The sequence below is a fragment of the Xyrauchen texanus genome, chromosome 20, assembly GCF_025860055.1.
Source record: "Xyrauchen texanus isolate HMW12.3.18 chromosome 20, RBS_HiC_50CHRs, whole genome shotgun sequence".
NCBI lineage: Eukaryota > Metazoa > Chordata > Actinopteri > Cypriniformes > Catostomidae > Xyrauchen > Xyrauchen texanus.
Genome location: NC_068295.1, coordinates 10,811,729 through 10,835,044, shown reverse-complemented (window position 1 = coordinate 10,835,044; position 23,316 = coordinate 10,811,729). Strand labels below are relative to the sequence as shown.

The following is a 23,316-nucleotide window of genomic DNA, read 5'->3' as shown; positions in this document are numbered from 1 at the left end:
AGATTGAGTTGGCTTGTTCTGTATTTCTGCAACTTTCTGAACTCAGATCAAATGAATACATTAACATGCCCACACATATATTCAAATATTCAGTATTCAAAATCGTATCCCGCCCAATCACGGTGAGGTAATATGCATTATTTATAAACATTAGATGAATTAATGATTAGAGTAAAGTCTGACATGACAGTCTGAGCAGCAAATTTCAGCAGAATTTGTTTTGTGAATCTGTCATAATGTAATTCAGGGTCTCTGTGTGTGAGATCAGCAAAGAGTGAGGAGGGTGTTTACACAACAGTCTTTAAGGCACAATAGCAAAAACAGTCCAAAATACTTCAACAGTCCACAATAATAATAGTAATAAAATGATAATATAACAGCTTTAAATGATACAGACCTTATGAGCACAACAAATTCAGATTTGTTTCCATCACTGCCTGTAGGTCAATGTGATCAGGCTGTTCATGAGAATGAGCTGGTTCAGCTGAAGAGACGTTCAGGTGGGGTGACGTCCTGGTGTTTATAGATTCGATAGGACATCTGTGAGCATTCTAGCCCTAAGATCTTTGTTTTGAAGGACAAACAAAAATACAAAATCTCAGTTTGTCTGCACAAGCGTTCACAATGTTGCATTATGCTGCATAAAGCTGAAGAAAAGTGATTAATTCTTGCTGTTTTTTTTATTGATTGGTTGATTTCCCATTGTTCATTAAGATTGCATAAAATACAGTCATTTAAAACCACAGAGAAAGATATACAGTGTTGAAGCTGCATTTCAGGCTCAAACGCTGCTACTGGTTAGAAAATAAAGTGAAACAAATCCCAAAATGCATTAATGAATGGAAGAGAAATTAGGGAAATAAAATGATGATTCTGTCCTGAAAAATCTCCCCATTCCTGAAACCCTTAAAAAAATAAAACGCAGAGACATGAATCTCAGTCAGACATAAAAACAGACCAACAGTCACAAACAAGCAAAATGAGGTTAGTCCTTCACTTACAGTATGAAACTACATTAGTTAACACTGTGTATGTGAAAAAGAAGGTATTTCATGTCAATATGGATTATATTGACATGAAATAATATTGGATAATATTAATTTGCTGTGTATACTGACATACATTTGCTTTTGAGTTTGTAGTTTCTGTTAAATGTTGTGCATGTAAAAGTAATGGACTAAAGACATGGTCTTTATAGTCTGGTGTAAGTGGAGTCCATAAAGGGGTAAATCAGGATACATTTAATAATGAACTGAGCCAATAATTTATCATTCATACGTAACATTTCCATCTATTGTTCTATAAATCATCTATACTATATGTAGCTTACTGTATACAGTATAGCCAACAATGAAAAAAAAATAAAATAATACAAAATGATCTTGTGATGTTGTCTCTGTATTGTGCTGTTAGCAGGACTGCCTAAATGAATACAAAAATAAATCCGTCTTATATCTTTCGGTTTAATCTTAAGAGTGAAATTCTGATCCATTAAGACAAAGTACTTGAGTGCTGTGAATATCAATCATGCATACATAATTATCACAAGCCACAACACATTCTTTCTCAGTGATTTGTCATGCTACATTTTGTCAAAAATCTTAATGTACATTAATGTGAAATTTTTAAATATCAAGACAATCAATGGTCGCTTTCATTTACACATTGAAAAAAAGCAAAACACTTTCTGTGAGAATAAACAGATTTGCATGCAGTTAACTGCATAATATACAAGCATTTAAATATAAAGTCAAAATTACAGACATCATCAGGATTTAACATTTTTGGCAAGCCAGAACCCAGCTGGACATGCAGAATATACACATTGACAAAAGGAAAAATCATTTAAAAACATTTCTGAAAATTTCCATAGTTCCTGCATGAGGTTCAGTGTGCAAAAGGTTGGAGTGCTCATTTCAATCTTGTAGCACTAAAACTAAAACTGCTTTTATTTTATATTAAGCAGCAGATGCCACAGTACTCTGAAAGCTTGAAAATTCATGTCTGCCAGTTAGCTCCAGAAACCAACTCCTGTTAGAGATATTCAGTTGATAGCTTTATTCTCTGAACCCAGGATCTATTTAGCCCAGGAAACCAACACAAGCACCCATGTAGAGGTTCCACTATAAGCTTTGACTGGGAACTCAAAGGATGCTCCAAATATGGATGCTCCAATACACCCCAGTGTTTCTACAAATGCTTTATCTCGATACTCTCTTTCTCCTATGGTGACACCTTTTCCTTTTCAGAGACCGGTGTATTGAGTGTTGACTCTGGGAAGCTGTCCTGTGGTTTAAGTTTTAATATGTGTGTTGGGGTGGGGTCTTGGTTAGATGGGGCCTTGGATTGCTCTACCAGCAGCCTGAGGATCTCTCCAATCCGTTCCTCTAAAGCTGCCATTCTCCCGTTTAGAGCCTGGATCTCTGTCCGTAACTCCAGCCTTGCCTCCTGAAGCGAAACCTGGAATGAGATCTCACAACTGGGGAAGAAATCATGGGCTAGCCCTTCTCCTCCACCAATTCCAGGTACAGGACTCTGTGGTTCGGACACCCGATCTAGTCTCTGGTCGCTATAAGTCAGGCCGCTATCCCAAGAATCTGTTTTGCGAAGAGAATTTTTTCGGGATCCCTCAACCTCCCCAACACTTTCTATCCGGACTTTGACGTCTGGAGAAAGACGCTCCATGGAGACGGCTTCGGTGGCGTTGTTTAATCCCTCCTTCCTCTCTTCCTCTGGAGTAGAACTCGGGGCACCCATGTTGTTTTTTAGTCTCATCCAACCACAAGCGGTTCCTGCCGGTTTGGCCCTCACTGTGTTATTCACTTTACACCGATTTGCGACCTGGTCACCACTAGCAGGTTTGAGTTCCATGATGTCACAGTTGTTTTGCTTGACAGGATCACATAGTTTAGGGTAGGCAAGGCAGTTCTGGATGGGTGTGATCTGGGAGATGGTGTCCACACTGCTGGTGGACCCATTCTGAACCGCATGCAGCGAGTTCTGCACGAGGGAACCAGCAGGTTTCTGCAGAGTTGTACGTGTAGATTGCCTGCCACTGTGTCCGTGCGATTGAGTATGCAAATGCTGCTGATTCTTCACCCGGTCGAGCTGGGCAGAAGCTCCCTGGTTACGGAGCTCTTTCTGCTGTTTAAACTTCTGGAAAAGTTTTCGTACAGGGTGATCCACAGGAATGGTGAGAGGAACCTCATTCTTGGAGCGCTGCCTCTCCTCTTCCTCCTTCTTCACATCGCTGATCTTACGGAATATGAACTGGAAATGGAGACAGGGAATATAATCAATTAAACAGGAAATGGCAAGACTAGGAAGGAATTGTGGAATCTTCAAAACCAAACATTAACTTGAAAGTACATAATATTTTGCTCTGCTCTGACACATATTTAATGTGTAAAAGATTAAGCAAAGTCTTTGCAAAAAAAATGCTGTCATATTAATAACTGTTGCTTTAATATGCTTTCCAAATTTCAACTTTTTATGTATAGTGAGTTATTACCATTACTGTTGCGATTCTTGCTAAATATTTCATGGTTTCAATATTCTCTCTCCTAACTCAAACCTGACTTTCTGTATTTTGAAATGTACACTGGGCAGACATGCATTTGACAGACAACATTTAACATTTAATAATAGGAATTTAAGCAAAAGAGCATAATCAATAATGTATGATGTGTTAATAAAGATATTAAATAGATTTAAGATTTAAAATATACATGTCTCATCTTTCACTCCTGCAGAATGCTTGTGTTTGGAAATATGATCTTAAATTATACATCTGTTGTTCTCTTTTCTCTGATCTTAAATTATACATCTGTTGTTCTCTATTCCCCCCCACTCCTTGTCTTTTTCCTGTCTCTCTTAGATCCCATCTTATCTCTTTTTCTTCACCTGAAAATCATTACTGATTTATTAAAGTTCTATATTGAATTTCAATTTTGGTACTTGATTCATTTAGTAAAGCTAAATACATTAATTTACTTGTGTGCCTTACCCCCAAGATACTGCAAAATACAAGAGCACAGATAAAAACAGGTAGAAAAAAGAAGATTCTAATAAAGTTAGGAATTGGTGTCTATTCTGTTCAAACTTAAAACGATTTAAAACAGCAGTCAGTGAAGAAGAGAGGGGATGGAAAGAAAATTATATTATTGTTAATAATGGAAATTGTCATCATTCACCATGTTGTTCCAAACCCATATGACTTCTTTCTTCCATGCATCAAATTAAAGGGATAGTTCACCAAAAAATGTTGATGCTCTCATTTTCTCACCCTCATGCCATCCCAAATGTGTATGACTTTCTTTCTTCTGTAGAACACATGCTTTTTAGAAGAATATCTCAGCTCTGTTGGCCCATACAATGCAGGTGAATGGTGACCAGAACTTTGAAGCTCCAAAAAGCACAAAGAGGCAGCATAAAAGTAATTAATACGACCAGTGATTTTCAGAAGCACTATGACGGGAAACAGAAAAATATCTATAACTTTGTAATATATGAAGTCTTTTTTTCTTTTTTTTTCACTTTTAATTACCCTCACTGCCCAGTAGGAGGTGATATTCACAAAGAATTGAATCACCAAAAACACAAGAATAATGTGAAAGTGGAGATTTATTAGTAAAAAAGGATTTAAATATTGATCTGTTCCTCACCCACACTTATTATATCCTTTCTGAAGACATACTGTAGATTTTACCAGTGTTGTTTGAATTCCTTTAATGCTGCTTCTATGTGCTTTCTGAGCTTCAAAGTTTTGGTACCCATTCACTTGCATTCTAGTATAAACTAACAGAGCTGAGATACTCTTCTAAAAATCTTTGTGCTCAGCAGAAGAAGAAGAAAAGAAAAGAAAAAAACCCACACACATCTGTAAATGATGCAAGAATTTTCAATTTATTTTAATTATTCATATAAGGAGATGTTAGACATAATGCTAACCGTAATCATCCCGCATTGTTCCAGCTTTTTACGTCCTGCGTGAATTTTAATTCATGTAGTTCCAGCATTGTCAATGACGAAAGAATTTAGGTAATTAGTTCTCTACACTAATGGTAAATTGCACATTATCTCTCTGTTTGGAAGTTTGTTGTCCATAAGACAAAGCTGCCTGTTTCTGTCAAAAGCTATGCACGTGCCAACCTTACAGGCAGGGCAAAACATTTGCACTTAATGCGGATGTTTACAAGGATTTATACAGTAGGCACTGATATGTTGCAGTATTGATATAAAAATGCAAACTTAGAAACTGAGGTCATAAGAGCCCACAGTTACAGATTCACCCTGAAAATGAACGAGTATCACCATGACACAGACACGCTTTAATCTTGAAATATATCCTTGTCTTTGTGTAAAATGAAGGCATTGTGTGGAGTGAAGAAATGTTTTGTGCGCTTGCGTTGAGTAGTGTTGAACACGACTCGAGTGACAGCGTGCAGCTGTGAAGTTCCGCTGTCGTAGGAGTCCTATTCAAAAATCTCTAAATTAAGCATTTATTAACACTTATTAACACTGTAATGACAGGAATGCTACCCATTGTAATGAAGTAAAAGTACATTTTCATCAGAAATTTCCTTGAGAAAGAGTGAAAAGAAACCATTATAAAACATACTCATAAAAGTACATTTTTTCCAAAAAGTTACTCGTAAAAGTAACGAGTTACTACCCACCTCCGACTGCCCCCTTTCCTATTTTTCTCTTTTTCCAACCTCCATCATTCTATTCACTGTGACAAGGGTACTCAGAGAAAGGTTCAAATTAAGTCAGAATCTGCCATGATGTTGTAAGCGGACACAACCCAAGCAATTAGAGAATCAAGAGCATATGAGTGATTAGGTGAAAGAGGCACTACTCATATAAACATGGAGAAAAAACTAAGTTAACACTGTGACTTAAAATGAAATACAAATCCAATTCTGAAAAGATTTACTGCTTATTCTATTAACAAAATGAAAATGACATTAAGTGCTGCAAAAAAGTGTTCCTGCCAGTGAGATTATAAAGTTGTCTTACTCAAAAGATTAGATACATTTTATTTTGACACTAATCACCAACCCACTTGCAGAAAGGACACTATGCACATTTTTTCTATGTATATTCAGATGTGTGGAATGCATATGGTAATAATAGCAGCGACATTAGCATTGCCAGAAGGCATATTGTATAAACATTGACTGTATGAAACTTTCCCAGGCTGAAATATACATGAACATTTTTAAATATTGATTCATTTATACTCAAAACAGGAGACTAAATGAGACTAGTAAGAAAACAAATCGATTATTAACCTTGTCTGTACAATGTTTTGGGTCTATCCAATCTTTAAACTGTCATGACAATGTTAATGACCTATAATATTCACAAGATACTTGCAAATATACCAAAATATACCAGAAAGTGACTGTTTACATAGACCCACAGGAATAATATTGCTAATGCATTACCAGAAATTAATCAAGAATGGAAGTCCCACCATTAAAACGACTATTCAGACAACTGTACAGCTTAAAGCTGAAACACCAAATTTTGAACAGAAGAATTAGAATCAGAATGAATGAGCTTTATTGCCATGTATGCTTACACACGCACGAGGAATATGTTATGGTGACAGAATCTTCCAGTGCAAAGAGAATGCAACCATATATACATACATACAAACATATACATTTAAACATATATACATATAGTGACAAAAAAAAGAAAAAAGAGTAATATACAATGGAGCAATAATGTTATTATTATGACAAATAATGACAAGCTACACATTTCTGCAAACAGAAACAACCATAAAATCCAGCCTCAGTCTGAATCTTCTAAGCCATTCTAACATTCATTTTGGACCTGAAACAATGATACAGTTTGAGATTTTCAATTGGACCAACTCACATTTACTTCAAAGGCCTGTAGCATCTCACTGGGTCTAAACATGAGACAGTGACTTCTGACCAGAATGTCCTTCCCAGAAGGAATACCACACTCAATGCACATTACAGCGATCAATTTCATGCTTTTTCTTGGAGCATTAAAGCATGCGACAGAAGTCCGCTCCAGAACAAAATCTTAAAATAGTCATTACTATATGATCTCGTGGCCGAGTGCATGCTTTGCACACTTATGTGTGATCGCCCACACTTGACGTAACTGCAGAGAATAAGAGAATGTTGTGGTTGCTAAGACAAAACAGCCGTCATTAATGTGTATGTGAGCTGAGAAAAGGTTTTTGCACAGTGGTGCAATCAAAATAAATAGTGTTGTGCTTTAACCCTTTAAGCTCAGATGGTGACCCACTGGAGGGTCCATGAGAAAGAAATAATTGTCAAATATTAATAACTCCAGTCTTAACCAACACAAAATAGGTTTCGTTTGAAAGCTTAGAAGTTCTACTTTCCAATGCATGTAGGCATTATGACCACAACTGAACAAGTGCTTGACAAATGTGCAGACAATTCAGAAATGTTCCATTTTGATCATTAAAAAAAAAAAACATGCACTATACATATTTATCACGATTCCCCGTTGTCCTCACTGTGTTCTCTGTTTCTCTTGTCACGTTTCCATATGGTCCGTCCCGTGTTTTCTGTTTCACCCTCGCCAGTCACGTTCCATGTCGCTCGTCCTTGTTATCCGTCCCGTGTTTTCTGTTTCACCTAACACGCTCCCTGTCATTTCTTCCTTGTTGTCCGCCTGTGTTTCACTGTCTCTGTTAAAACTACACTTCCCTTCTTCCTCACTCCTCACCACCGCTGTCACAGCGTTATTGTCCGCACCTGTCGCTTGTTTTGTTATCACTGTGTCTGTCTACTTAAACCCCGTCGTTTCCTCTCTCCGTTGTCGATCGTTACCGTTTCATGTTTATGCCTATGTGTAACCTCTCGTGCTTTCTCCAGGTTTTCCCAGCCCGTCGTGGATGCCCTGTCGTCTCGTGTTCCGCTCTGTGTTAGTTTGTGTTGGTTTACTTTTCCCCTCGTGGACTTCTTATTTGCTCCAGTGTTTATTCCCTTGTGTTTGATCAGTTTCATTGTGTTTTCAGTTGCCTGTTTTTCCCATCGTGGACTTTGCTTTGTGTTTACCCTTCTATTTATTATATGTTAAATAAAAACCGCATTTGGATCCGCACCTCTTGTCTTCCCATGCTTCAAGTGTGACAGAACGATCGACCAAAATATGGATCCAGCGGTTATCCGGGCATGCTGCCGCCTCCTGGACCTAAAGCAAGGAAGCCGCCCGGTGGAGGAACACATTAGGGACTTCCTGTTCCTAACGCGCGCCACTGACTATCCTGACTCCTCCCTGGTGGTGTTCTTCCAGGCTAGCCTGACCGGTTCGCTCCAGGAGAGGTTGCCGTCGGCGACGCGTGGCTGGACGCTCTGTGAATTCATGGAGGAGACACTTCTGGCATGCGGCTTACTGCTTACTGTGGAGGTGGTTGAGGATCCTGCCTCTCCTCCCACGGCGGTAGCCCTCCAGTCGTCCTTGGCTCGTCCTCTTCCACCTGCCCCACCGGTCAGCGAGCTCGCCCCCACGCCTGCCACGGTGAGCGAACCTGTGCCCACGTCAGCCACGATCTGCGAGCCAGAGCCCACACCTGCCTTGGTCAGTGAGCCTGCACGGCCCACTTCGTCTGCCCGGAGGAGGAACAGAAGGCGGGCTTCCGCCTTCGCCAGCGCCAGCCCGGTCAGCGAGCCTGTGCCCACGTCAGCCACGGTCAGCGAGCCGGCACCTACGTATATCCGCGGTGAGCGAGCCAGCGCCCTACGCGCGTCACTGTGAGCGAGCCTGTCGCCCCTGAAGTCCCTGAGCCAGCGCCTGTAGCCTCGACCGTCCCTGAGCCAGCGCCTGTAGCCTCGACCGTCCCTGAGCCAGCGCCTGTAGCCTCGACCGTCCCTGAGCCAGCGCCTGTAGCCTCGAACGTCCCTGAGTCAGCACCAGCGGCCATGACCGTCCAACAGCCAGCACCCCTCGAACCTTCTAGGGCTCTGCTTCCCGAGCTTTCCAGGGCTCCTCCTCTCGAGCTTTCCAGAGCTCCGCCTCTCGAGCTTTCCAGAGCTCCGCCTCTCGAGCATTCCAGAGCTCCGCCTCTCAAGCTTTCCAGAGCTCCGCCTCTCCAGCCTCTCGGGCCATCCAGGGCTCCACCTCTCAGAAGTCCTCTCGAGCTTTCCAGAGCTCCGCCTCTTGAGCTTCCCAAGCCTTCCAGGGCTCCGCCCCTCAAGTCACTCGGGACATCCAGGGCTCCGCCCCTCAAGTCACTCGAGCCTTCCAGGGCTCCACCTCTCGAGTCTCTCGAGCCTTCTAGAGCTCCGCCCCTCGAGCCTTCTAGAGCTCCGGCCCTTGGGCCTTCTAGAGCTCCGCCCCCTGAGCCTCCTATGGCTCCGCCTCTCGAGCCTCCTTCGGCTCCGCCCCCAGAGCCTCCTACAGCTCTGCAACCAGAGACTCCAGAGCCTTCTAAAGCTCCGCCTCCCGAGCCTCCTACGGCTCTACTCCCAGAGCCTTCTGAGCCCCCTATGGCTCCGCCTCCCAAGCCTCCTACGGCTCCACCCCTAAAGGCCCCTACGGCGCCACCTTCCTCGGCTCCGCCTCCTGAGCCTTCCTCGGCTCCACCTCCTGAGCCTCCCTTGGCTTCACCTCCAGAGCCTTCCAGGCCTCCGCCTCTAGAGCCTCCTGTGGCGCCACCTCCATCGGCTCCGCCTCCAGAGCCTTCCAGGCCTCCGCCTTCAAAGCCTCCTACGGCGCCACCTCCCTCGGCTCTGTCTCCAGAGCCTTCCAGAGCTTCACCTCTAGAGCCTCCTACGGCGCCACCTTCCTCGGCTCTGCCTCCTGAGCCTCCCACGGCCCTGCCTCCTGAGCCTCCCACGGCCCTGCCTCCTGAGCCTCCCACGGCTCTGCCTCCTGAGTCTCCCACGGCTCTGCCTCCTGAGTCTCCCACGGCTCTGCCTCCTGAGTCTCCCACGGCTCTGCCTCCTGAGTCTCCCACGGCTCTGCCTCCTGAGCCTCTCACTGCTGTGCCTCTTGAGGCCCCAGAGCCTCCCACGGCTCTGCCTCCTGAGCCTCCCACGGCTCTGCCTCCTGAGCCTCCCACGGCTCTGCCTCCTGAGCCTCTCACTGCTCTGCCTCTTGAGGCCCCAGAGCCTCCCTCAGCTCCACCTCCTGAGCCCCCAGAGCCTCCCCCAGCTCCGCCTCCTGAGGCCCCAGAGCCTCCCTCGGCTCCGCCTCCTGAGCCCCCAGAGCCTCCCTCAGCTTCATCTCCAGAGCCCCTTGCAGATCCGCCCCCAGGGTCTCCTGCGGCCTTGCCTGCGCCTCCTTCGGCGCCACCACCCAAGTCTTCGACTGCGCCATCTCAGAAGTCCTCCTTGGCTCCGCCAGCTCCCCTAGTGGCCACTCTTCCTCCCAGGCCTCTTGAACTGTCCCGGTCCTGTGGCCACCTCCGGGTCCCCTGAACCGGCCCCTGTTCTCTGGCCATCTCCCAGACCTCCTAGACCTGTCCCTGTCCTGAGGCCGCCTCCCAAGCCTCCTGGACCTGTCCCTGTCCGATGGCCACCTCCCAGGCCTCCTAGACCTGTCCCTGTCTTGTGGCCGCCTCCCAAGCCTCCTCGAACTGTCCCGGTCCTGTGGCCACCTCCCGGGTCCCCTGAACCGGCCCTTGCCCAGTGGCCAGCTCCCAGGCCCTCTAAACCTGTCCCTACCCGGGGGACGTTCCCCAGGCCACCCGACCTGGTTCCCTGCACACACCCCCAGAGACTGCTCACCTGCCCTCTCGGCCTCCCTGGTCTGCCCTTTGTGCCCCCGTGGACTGCCTATTTGCCCCTTTTGCCTCCTTGGACTGCCTAATTTCCCCTTTTGCCCCCGTAGTCTGTCTCCATGTCCCTGGTGCCCCCTTGGTCTGTGTCCCTTGTGCCCCCTTTGGTCCGTCTTTTTTCCCCCTTGTCTAGCCCCTCTCGCCTTGAACATCTGTTTATCCCTGCTATTGTTTCTTGTCTGTGACTTAAGTACGTCTGGAATCCGGTCCTTTTGAGGGGGGATTCTGTCACGATTCCCCGTTGTTCTCACTGTGTTCTCTGTTTCTCTTGTCACGTTTCCATGTGGTCCGTCCCGTGTTTTCTGTTTCACCCTCGCCAGTCATGTTCCATGTCGCTCGTCCTTGTTATCCGTCCCGTGTTTTCTGTTTCACCTAACACGCTCCGTCATTTCTTCCTTGTTGTCCGCCTGTGTTTCACTGTCTCTGTTAAAACTACACTTCCCTTCTTCCTCACTCCTCACCACCGCTGTCACAGCGTTATTGTCCGCACCTGTCGCTTGTTTTGTTATCACTGTGTCTGTCTACTTAAACCCCGTCGTTTCCTCTCTCCGTTGTCGATCGTTACAGTTTCATGTTTATGCCTATGTGTAACCTCTCGTGCTTTCTCCAGGTTTTCCCAGCCCGTCGTGGATGCCCTGTCGTCTCGTGTTCCGCTCTGTGTTAGTTTGTGTTGGTTTACTTTTCCCCTCGTGGACTTCTTATTTGCTCCAGTGTTTATTCCCTTGTGTTTGATCAGTTTCATTGTGTTTTCAGTTGCCTGTTTTTCCCATCGTGGACTTTGCTTTGTGTTTACCCTTCTATTTATTATATGTTAAATAAAAACCGCATTTGGATCCGCACCTCTTGTCTTCCCATGCTTCAAGTGTGACAATATTACTGCAATCAGTAAAAACATCAAACTGATGAAATAGCCATGTGTCAAATAGTGTTGGAAAGCTCTCAAAGAGAAGAATACAACCAGCCATTATGTTAGCGAGTAATAGCTAAGTATATGTCTTTGACAATTATGTTGGTGTTGCTTATATGCCACATTTTTGCATATAACTTCAGGAAAAATAAATGGAACATATTCCAATATTACGTACCACTACTTAGAGGGGATTCGCTTTCAAACAAGCCCACAAACAATTTAATCAGATGCATAGATCATTAGATAATCCACACAAAGCACAATGTTACACACGGCGAACAGGAGATGGTGCCAAGTAAATGACACAAACTACATTTTTAGAGTTTTAGAGTCAAAAGACACTAATTCTGTGAAATCTCAATATTAAAATCATGTCTGCATGCTATGCATACCTTTAGTGATTGTTGTATTTGCACATGTAATTAGATTTTAAGAACAATTCATATGTTTGATTTGTTTGGAGAGGCTTTTGGACACATGGAGACATTTTGGGACACTATGAAAATTATTTTTGTAATGCTATAAATTTTGATTGCTTTGTCGTTTCAACATAAAATCTTTCTCAGACACAGATGACATAATTAATAACCAAACGAAAGCTGTTTTTCAGAGCAAACTTATTTATACCCGAAGATATATATATGTCAAATAAGGAAAAAAAAGCAACATTTTGGCTCAATTGTTTTTGTGATTTTTTTTAGCAGTTTCTTAGGCTGAGAGTGTATCAATCTATATCCTTATAAATTCTTATATCCTCATAAAAATGTGAAAAGCTTTATTTGCAGTGATAACAAACACCTGACCCTCCTTGTATTTATTTAGTTTTTCATTTATTTAGTTTTTTTGTCAAGCCTTTAATTTGGGGTATACCACTGAAACAGGAAACCTTTAAAACACCTACAGAGCTTAAAGGGTTGAAGGAATAGTTCAAGTAGTAGAGATCTATGGAGACATGGTGGTGCACATGTAGTAAATGCCAACCAATGCCAATAGAGGCAGAGAGCCTGTGATGCCACGATTGGACCATAGCAATCGAACCATTGGAAACAATTAGCGAGGCAGCCAGTGAGAACACTCCTAGTCCTAGCTGCATTACCGAACATAATGGTTTTCCACAATTACTGAGCCCCAGTGTTTTAGAGTCATGTTTCAATTTGCCACGAATAAACTGGAAGTGCCTTCCGAGGCCAGAAGGACCCAATGGCACCCTATCAATAAAGTATCATGTTTTGTTTGTTACTATAGCTAATGTATAGAAATATATAGGCTATATGACAAAGTTTTCACAGATACCTGGAAAAACAGCATGGGCAAAGTCGATGAATTCAGATATCGACCCTTTGTGTCTTTCATTGGTCTGAAATCCTCAGGGGTAAAATGTTCACTGAAAACCCTCCGATATTTGTGTGTGCATTTTCTATGGGGTTTTTGAAGGTTGAAGCATCCAGGATACACACGCCAAACAACCATGTGTTAGGAAGTCCTAAACACATCTCAAAATCACATTTGTGCCTGCTGTCTGTGGTCACTCTGACCATGTCTAAATGTTTTATGTGTGGCATCATAGGCGGAAATCGCGGGGGGGTCGGGTCCCCCATCTGAGGGTTGTCCCCCCCTAAAAATCATTAAAATATGTGTATTGTAAATAATATAATGATATATTCTTAAAATAATTATTTAAGAAATAAAATGAAACAAATGCAAATGGGGCAACAACAAAAACCTCCTTGGTGTCCCCTTCAAAAATTGTTCTTGAGAATTTTTATGTTTATTGTCCCCCCCCAACATTTTGATGAAATTTTCGCCCCTGTGTGGCATTGAAGCTTAAGTGACTTTAAATGACACATTAACCTGTTAGCAACACAATAACATATCTTGGACACACAACATACACACAAAGTGTCATACCACAGTGGAGAATGATGTACTTGGCTCAAATGTGTCCAGAACATTTACTGCAGAGAACATCACTGACAAATGCTGCCAACCAGCTTACGGTCACATTAGTTAGTAGGAGAACAGGTGCCCTCACTCACACTCTCACACACTCTCTCACACTCTCTCTCTCTCTCTCTCTCACACACACACACACACACACACACACACACACACACACATGTTGTGTTTCCATGTTTTATGGGGACTTTCCATAGACATAATGGTTTTTATACTGTACAAACTTTATATTCTATCCCCGAAACCTAACCCTACCCCTAAACCTAACCCTCACAGAAAACTTTCTGCATTTTTACGTTTTCAAAAAACATAATTTAGTATGATTTATAAGCTGTTTTCCTCATGGGGACCGACAAAATGTCCCCACAAGGTCAAAAATTTCGGGTTTTACTATCCTTATGGGGACATTTGGTCCCCACAAAGTGATAAATACACGCTCACACATACACACACACACACACACACACACACACACACACACACACACACACACACACACACACACACACACACACACACACACACGTTGGTCCACCTATCATTATGATGACTTTCCATAGATATAATGATTTTTATACTGTACAAACTATAGATTCTATCCCCTAAACCTAACACAACCCCTAAACCTAACCCTCACAAAAAAACGTTCTGCATTTTTACATTTTTAATAAAACATTGTTTAATATGTTTAAGCGATTTAAATTATGGGGACACAAGAAATGTCCTAATAAACCACATTTACAGCATAATACCCTAGTAATTACCAGATTGTAACCTAAAAAATTTTCTTGTAAACCACCTAAACATGCCCACACACACACACACACACACACACACACACACACACACACACACACATACACACACACACACACACACCTCCTCATTATATACTAAAAGACAGCCTAACCCAATCTTAAATGTAAGAAATGGAAAAATTACTGCAGTGCCTGACATCACTGCAGCAGAGATATCTCTCACACACACACACACACACACACACACACACACACACACACACACACACACACACACACACACACACACACACACAGCCTTTCAAACATACAACTGCCACATCTTTCCAAGTCCCTCTCACACATTATTGCCAGCAAGCAAATAAAAGCATCGCCTCTTCTAGAAGAATCCAAGAGAGAAGCCATAACTCCAAAGACAAAATAGCCAAGGGAGCCTCACCTTCTTGCCCGCTGTCGTGTGTGTGTGTGTGTGTGTGTGTGTGTGTGTGTGTGTGTGTGTATGTGTTTATGTGTGTATACATGATTAGATAAGAGATTTTTTTCTATGAGCTCTTGGGGAGCACCTGCCTGAGGACAGACAAAGAGACACATTTTTAATATATTGAAGAATGCATGTACTTATATGTGTGTACAGTATCTCTGTAATATCTGCCCTACAGAGAATAAACTTAAAAACATAATTAATTAGACCACTAAACAGACCAAATGGAGATACAGGGCTGAAAGAGAAAACAAGTGAAAGAGAGAGATACTCTTTAAATGTACATTAATAATTTATTTTATGTCTATTTATTTGACTTTGTTTTGTATTGTTATTGTTTTATCAACTTTACCGGCAATATATTTTTATTTAATTTAAATGTTTTCTCTTCTTCTTCTCTCTCCTCTTCTTTTTGTTAGTAAATATCTTTTACTTTCAGCCCAACCCTACCGGTGCCCCCACTGTACCGTAACCAAACCTCCCTCCCCTCACACACAAACACCCTGAGGGACAGTGTGTCAGTCTCAGTGGGTGATTAGGTGACACATTAGGGCTGTTTAGGTAATCCAGCCTGTCACCTGCAGTCACACACACACACACACTTGTGTCTAAAATAGTCATGCAGTCATGCATAAAGACACCCCCAGACAGAGAACTAATTCAGTCAGATGAGATTTGAGATTAAATCTTCTGTTAAATTTCTTGCTTAGCAAAATAATTGTAAACCTGAATCTCTCTGCATGAGAAGATATCTGATTTCTTGTGGAAATTCCACTTTTGAAATTTGCTGTTGTTCCTGCAGTGTGACGACAGTTTCTGCCAAGATGCCATTTACTGCAGTCGTTTCTACAATAAAGGACCTCATCACTCACTTCAGAATCCTCATCATAAGTAATTTAGTTTCATACAGTATATGCTCATTGTGGCAGAGCGGAGGGCGTGGCCGGGTCATGATCCTACACACCCAGTCCCGTATTACGCTAATCAAGCCTTCGAGAGGAATAAAGGTCGACTGCAGAGGATCGTGCGGGAGAGAGAGATGTGCGTCATATGTGTGTGTGTGTGTTTGTCTTTTGTTTAAGTTTTATATTAAACCATTAGTTATATCGTCAAGCTGGTTCTCGCCTCCTCCTTTCCATTGAATACTTTACACTCATATAATCTTTATGCAGCAGATGAATTGGCTGGACATTCTGTTAAGAGTGCAGTTATGTTCAAGCTCCAGTTCCCAAGTGAAATGTTCACAGAGTGGTTCTAAAAGCAAGTTGATACAGTATTTTAGTTAAAAAAGATGCAAGTTAATCCAAAGAAATGCATATTTTATTAACTAACCCAAACCCCAACCCTAGATTTAACCCTAACCATCATGCCCATTTCCTGTGTGATCATGTTGCAAAAACAGAACCATTGGAAAATGCCATTGGTTGAGCATCAGTCAGATTTGAGTGCTTCGGTGGAGAAATTATTTTTCAGTAAATTACACCCTCGTGGAGGCGAGGGCATGGTCAAGCGTTCGTCTGGAAAAAGATTAAGCGGTAAGGGTCATCACCTGAGATTAATTGCTGGCAATTGCTTGTTTCTGTGTTCGCAGTGAGAGACGGGGGAAATAAAAAGGGCCAGTCCTCAGATTGTGGGGTGAGAGAGAGTGAGACACCTGACTCTGTGTGTGTGTCGATCGCCTGGCCCTCAACGATAGAATGAAGCTTCTCCGTTACACCTTGTGTGAATGTGTTTATTGTTTTGTCTATTAATAAAAAGAGACATTCTTGAGTTGGAATAGCCATCTCCCAGTTCTTCATTCCATTGACTTGTTACACTGGTGCTGGAAACCAGGATTTGAGGAAGGAAGGATAGTCGTCGCCGCTGGAGAATGTCTTCAGGTCCTTGGACAGCATCCACCAGGCCCAACACCAGGCTCTTCTGGACCTACATATGGAGCAGCAGTAGCCTTTTGAGGCCCTCCTTCAGGCCCAGGAGGATGCCGGAGGGTGCTGCATAAACTAGTACCCCAGGAAGGGGTGGCCACTGCCCTTTCCCCGGCACAACAAATTTTCCCAGTTTGCGGTACAACAACTTCTGGTTGGCCGCCCTTTGTCTTTGCTCAGTAGCTCAGTGACGGCGATGATATGATTAACTTGGTGGTGCTGGAGCAGATTGTCTCTTGGCTGCCGAAGGGGATGGCCGAGTGGGTCCACTGCCACTGGCCGGCATCGCTGGATGAAGTGGTCCAGCTGGCGGAAGACCATTTAGTGGAGTATCTGGGGCCCTTCCCCATCTCATCCCCAGCTCTCTCTCCCTCCTCCTCCTCCTTCCTTCTTCCCTGTTCCATTCCCCCAGAAACAGGTGAACAGTCCCCTGAAACTGGAATCCCAAAATCTGTCTCTCCCCTCTCTTTATCCCAGGTGAGGTAAACCGCTGCCAACGGTGTGGGCGGGAAGCTTGGGCCGGTCTGCTGGAGTTGCAAGAAGCCGGCTCATGTCCGAGGTCTGTGCCTGGTAATGGAGGTGGGAGACTTGATCCGGGTCCCTGACACTCCACAGACCACCCCCGATCCAGAAGGGATGTACCAAATACCGGGGAGTGTCAAGGGGTTGCATACCAAACCCTGGTGGATTCAGGTTGTAATAAAACCTCCATTCATCAATGCTTGGTTCAAAACGGGGCATTGGATACAAATAATCGGATGAGGTGTGTGCACTGGGATATTTAGTATTATACTGTAGTGACTGTCCAGATAATGTTCTGGGGACAAAAGCATAATTTCGAGGTGGTGGTTAGTCCTCTCCTCACCCATCCACAAATTTTAGGAACTAATTGGCAGGATTTTCAATTATTATTGAAGGGGTTGTGTGTGGAATGGTCCTGTAAGAAAGTGATTCAGTGTGAGATGGGCAAAGCACTGGCTGGGGAGGTGTGGCCTGGGCCATCTGCATCTGCATCTGCTCCGCATCAGGCTGAAGTTTTGTGTTAGGCTGATGGATTAAACAACGTGATATCCAGAAGCAGTACCTCTGCGCAACATCTCAGCACATAGTGTTGCGAAGGCACACTTCATGATTTGTAAGTTCATAAACGCAGATGCTCGGAACTGGGATAAGTGGCTTGAACCCCTGTTATTTGCAGTGCGATAGGTCCACGGCCTCAGAGTGTGGGGTGAGAGAGACACCTGATGCTGTGCGTGTGTTGATTGCCTGGCCATCAACGACAGATTGAAACTTCTCCGTTAAGCCTTATGCAAACATATTTATTGTTTGGTGTATTATTAAAAGGGACATTCTTGTGTTGGAATCGCCGTCTCCCGCTTCCTCATTCCATTGAATTGTTACAACCCTAAATTTGGAATTTACTCCCCACTTTTAGCCTACATCTCAACAGAACTTCGGCTGACATAAAAATATGCGCAATTCTGGCACATGCATCACTAGAAGAATAGCATGGAAACTGATTGAAAAGGAGTGATTACTAACTGCTTTGAGTCATTGCTTTCCTATTCCTGATAGGAAATAATTATCAAATGGATGTCTCCATAAAGCAATAACAAGGTCAGACTTTGGCAAACTTTAACAAGTGATGAGCACTTTAGAAACATGATTCATAAAGCTTTAAAAACCTTAAACTATTTGTTTTGATTCCAATGCTTTCTAAGCATACATACATCACACTGGTCAAGTAATGTGATTTCACCAGCAGGTGTCACCAGTGTGTGGCAGGACGAGTCCATCAAAACTAAAAAAGCCAATACATGTCATAACATAAAATGACAATTAACATTAAATGGAACTTAAAGCATAACTATAATCCCCAACAACTTTTAGATGTTAATTAATAACACCCCCAAACAGTCCCCAAAACCTCAGGAACCTTTTTTCAATACACGTTTTTACACTTAAAAACACAAAAACAAACAAATATGTAACAATTAATTGGTAACATGTTGTAATAAGGAATTGAGTACAGGTTTCCATAAAATTACTTAATTTTACAATTGTTAATGAAAAAATTCACTTCCCTTTTGGGCTGGGTGATATGTAAAAAATATTTTAATGATAATCGCTTTAAAAAAACTGCGATATCCGACTGCGATTATGTCATCAACCCCCATGCCGAGGGTCAGTTAATATTTTTGCTTTATTAATTTTATTGTATTTGTATTGCATTCTGGTAATAGAGTTTATGCTGCCTAAAAGAAAAGAAAAAAGAACTAAATTTTAGGTTCAAGGTGTCATATTATTTTATGATTTAATCACTATCGTCTTTGTTTCTTTCATTAAAATACTCTCTCTCTCTCTCTCTCTCTCTCTCTCTCTATATATATATATATATATTTATTATATATAACAGAGTTGCGTTCACAATGCGCAAGAGCTAACTTCTCCATGGAAATAAAGCGAAACTCACAGCACCTTCTGAGATTATCAGAGATAATTTGCAGCATTCTCATAGGTGACATTACACTTGCAAAAAGTTTTCAGACAAATGAAACAGAGAAAAAGGAGTGATAACTCTTTTGTGTTATGTGCCAGTCCTCTGCGAGACACTGAAGAAATGCCGAGACGCGGTGCAGCAGGTATGGACATTAGTCCAGCGCGTGTTTACATAGGAAAACAATTGCAAAACAGAGCAGACACAGGCAAAATCACGTTCGGTGCGAACAGCCCCTAACTCATCCATTCGCGCGTATCGCGTATCTGTGAATAAGAGCACGTGCGCGAAACAAGTTCAGACAGCCTATATATTTTTTCATAAATTACAAACCAAAACTCACCTGTCCCAGCCCCAACGGTTGTTAACGTGAACCGTTCTAAGAGCGCTGACAACAGTGTATTTGCGTGTGTACCCAGAACAACATACCACCCCTCAAGCATTTTTTGCAGAGCTTTCCTACCAGGGCAGTACAATTGCGTGGTGGTTAAAACCACAGTCACAATGCCCTCCACAGTCGCTGGTACATCAGCAAAATTACCCGCCACTGCGCATGAAAAATCAGCATTTGGCGGCGGGTGTTAAGTTCAAACCTTGTTAACAAGGAGTAGGCTGTACGACAAATTCAGTAGAAAGGAAATCAAAACACTGTCTATGACTTCAAGCTTTGCAATCACACCCACACTTTCTGCAGGAAAATTATCTCTAGAACATTTTATATGATCATGTGTTGGTGAATGATGAGACCTTGGAGTCTTGGAGTCAAAAAGGCTGAGAACCACTGGGCTAAGCACAGAACTGGTTTGCAGAAGGCTGCCGGTTCGATCCCCATGGGGATCATGGCACAGCCACCACCATTGTGTCCTTGAGCAAGGCACTTAACTCCAAGTTGCTCCAGGGGATTGTCCCTGTAATAAGTGCACTGTAATTCGCTTTGGATAAGTGTCTGCCAAATGCATAAATGTAAATGTAGTGTAAATGTAACTTGCATGATATGACTTATATGATAGTCTTAGAATGACCATATACTGTATGCACAATGTTATGATAACGGTGTTTTAAACCTATGTAGGTTTCGTGTTATTCTTATTTCAAGAGGGAAACTTGACTTAATCCACAGTATGACAAGATTGATATCAGAGATCAGTTAAAAAAATTAGCAGAATTAGACAATGTAGGATAATGAGCAAATATTGCTTTGTATCCTATTATTGGGGATGAGGAAATAGCTTTAACCCTTACCTCTTCAAGTCACACAGTGTGCAATGCAATATGCTTCTTTAAAAATGGTATAAAACACAGGGCATATTATGCTTGAGGAACTGATACACAAGAACTGTTTTTGAACCAAACAGTGATATTGTCACGATTGAGCAGCAAGGCAGACGAGGAGATGCGGATCTAAACGCAGTTACACTTGATTAAATAAACAAGCAAGAAAAAACACAAAGGAAAACCCTCAATGGGGAAATAAACATAAATCTAGAAAACACAGGCAGGGAACACACACCAGGCTAACAACATTCAACGAACGACAAGGAGTGAACAAAAAGCAGGGCTTAAATACACAGTGAGTGATGACAGAATGAGACACAGGTGAAAACAATGAACAAAATGGCAGTGATGATGGCAGGTGGATTCTGGGAAGTGTAGTTCTAAACAATGACAAGTGAGACAGTGGAGCTAAACAAGGGACAAAAGTGAAAACTATGGAATGCAAAGGTGACAAAAATGGCAGACAGAGGGCAACAGTGAAACAAGACAAGGAATTCCTAACATAGCCCCCCCCCTCAAGGATCGGATTCCAGACGATCAAAGTAACATAAAACAAAACAAAAAATGTCCATGACTGGGGGGAGCTTGAGGTGGGCAGACAGACCAAGGGGGCAACGAGGGGCAGACAGACAGTCCAGGGGGCAACAAGGGGCAGACAGACAGTCCAGGGGGCACAAAAAGCAGGCAGGAAGTCCAAGGGGGCACAGATGGCAGGCAGGAAGTCCAAGGGGGCACAGATGGCAGGCAGGAAGTCCAAGGGGGCACAAAGGGCAAGGACAAGTTCAGGTGGTCAGGGAGCTGGCCACCGGGCAAGGACAGGTTTGGGGAACCTGGGAGGAGGCCACTGGACAGGCACTGGGTCAGGGGGCCTGGGCAGAGGCCACAGGACAGGGACCGGGTCAGGAGGCCTGGGAGGAGGCCACAGGACAAGGACTGGGTCAGGAAACCTGGGAGGAGGCCACTGGACAGGGACTGGGTCAGGGGGCCTGGGCGGAGGCCACAGGACAGGGACCGGGTCAGGAGGCCTGGGAGGAGGCCACAGGACAAGGACTGGGTCAGGAAACCTGGGAGGAGGCCACTGGACAGGGACTGGGTCAGGAGGCCTGGGAGGAGGCCACAGGACAGGGACCGGGTCAGGAGGCCTGGGGGAAGGCCACAGGACGGGAACAGGGTCAGGAGGCCTGGGAGGAGGCCACAGGACAGGGACAGGGCCAGGAGGCCTGGGAGGAGGCCACAGGACAGGGACAGGGCCAGGAGGCCTGGGAGGAGGCCACAGGACAGGGACTGGGTCAGGAGGCCTGGGAGGAGGCCACAGGACAGGGACTGGGTCAGAAGGCCTGGGAGGAGGCCACAGGACAGGGACCGGGTCAGGAGACCTGGGAGGAGGCCAGAGGACTGGAACAGGGTCAGGTGGCCTGGGAGGCGGCCACAAGACAGGGACTGGGTCAGGAGGCCTGGGAGGAGGCCACAGGATGGGAACAGGGTCAGAAGGTCTGGGAGGAGGCCACAGGTCAGGGACAGGGTCAGGACCCCTGGGAGGAGGCCCTAAAGGCGGTGACCTGGAAGGCTCTGGCGGCGGAGCCGTAGGAGGCTCTGGAGGCGGAGCCGCAGGAAGCTCTGGAGGCGGAGCCGAGGGAGGCTCTGGAGGCGGAGCCTAGGGAGGCTCAGTTGAGGGAGGCTCTGGAGGCGGAGCTGAGGGAGGCTCTGGAGGCTCAGAGGCCTCAGGGGGCGGAGCCGAGGGAGGAGGAACCATGGAAGGCTCGGGAGGCTCAGCTGAGGGAGGCTCAGGAGGCGGAGCCGCAGGAGGCTCGGGAGGCAGAGCTGAGGGAGGCTCTGGAGGCAGAGCTGAGGGAGGCTCTGGAGGCAGAGCTGAGGGAGGCTCTGGAGGCTCAAAGGCCTCAGGGGGCGGAGACGTGGGAGGCTCAGGAGGCAGAGCCGAGGGAGGAGGAACCATGGAAAGCTCGGGAGGCTCAGGAGGCAGAGCAGAGGGAGGCTCGAGAGGCAGAGCAGAGGGAGGCTCGAGAGGCAGAGCAGAGGGAGGCTCGAGAGGAGGAGCCTTGGCAGACTCGAGAGACTTGAGAGATGGAGCCCTGGGAGGCGGAGCCCTAGGAGGCTTGGGAGGAGGATCCCTGGGTGGCTTGGGAGACTTGAGAGGCGGAGCCCTGGAAGGCTCAAGAGGAGCCCTGGAAGACTCGAGAGGTGGAGCCTTGGGAGGCTTGAGAGGCGGAGCTCTGGAAAGCTCGGGAGGCAGAGCCCTGGAAGGCTCGGGAGGCAGAGCCCTGGAAGGCTCGGGAGGCGGAGCCCTGGAAGGCTCGGGAGGCGGAGTCCTAGGAAGCTCGGAAGGCGGAGCTCTGGGAAGCTCGGAAGGCGGAGCTCTGGGAGGCTCGGAAGGCTCAAGGGGCGCAGGCTCTAGGACGGGCATGATCATTGGCGCTGGCTTTTGGTCAGTCCTGGCTATTGGCGTTGGCCCGGGAACGGTCGAGGCTACAGGCGCTGGCTCAGGGACGGTCGAGGCTACAGGCGCTGGCTCAGGGACGGTCGAGGCTACAGGCGCTGGCTCACTGACCTCTGAGGCGACAGGCTCTGGCTGGGTGACCGTGGTATGCGCTGGCTTGGGTTCGCTGACCGTGGCTGACGAGGGCTCTGGCTCTGGCTCGCTGACCGTAGCTGATGAGGGCTCTGGCTCGCAGACCAGGGCAGGCGAGGGCTCTGG

General features: G+C 45.0%; 1 protein-coding gene across 4 annotated transcripts in view; it reads right to left on the bottom strand.

Moving 5' to 3' along the window:
* Positions 1–1,303: 1,303 nt before the first annotated feature.
* The window catches only part of LOC127660904 (potassium voltage-gated channel subfamily H member 5-like), a 69,018-nt gene continuing 47,005 nt past the window's right edge, over positions 1,304–23,316 (bottom strand). The window contains exons 11-12 of one of the 4 annotated variants that reach the window (XM_052151379.1): positions 3,066–3,270; positions 1,304–2,984 (exon numbers count right to left, since the gene is read on the bottom strand). In XM_052151379.1, the coding sequence (XP_052007339.1) occupies positions 2,224–2,984; positions 3,066–3,270 (966 nt within the window). In that variant the 3' untranslated portion in view covers positions 1,304–2,223. Of the gene's footprint in view, positions 3,271–23,316 lie in introns of all 4 variants that reach the window. The other 3 variants (XM_052151378.1, XM_052151380.1, XM_052151377.1) reach the window with 3 other exon arrangements.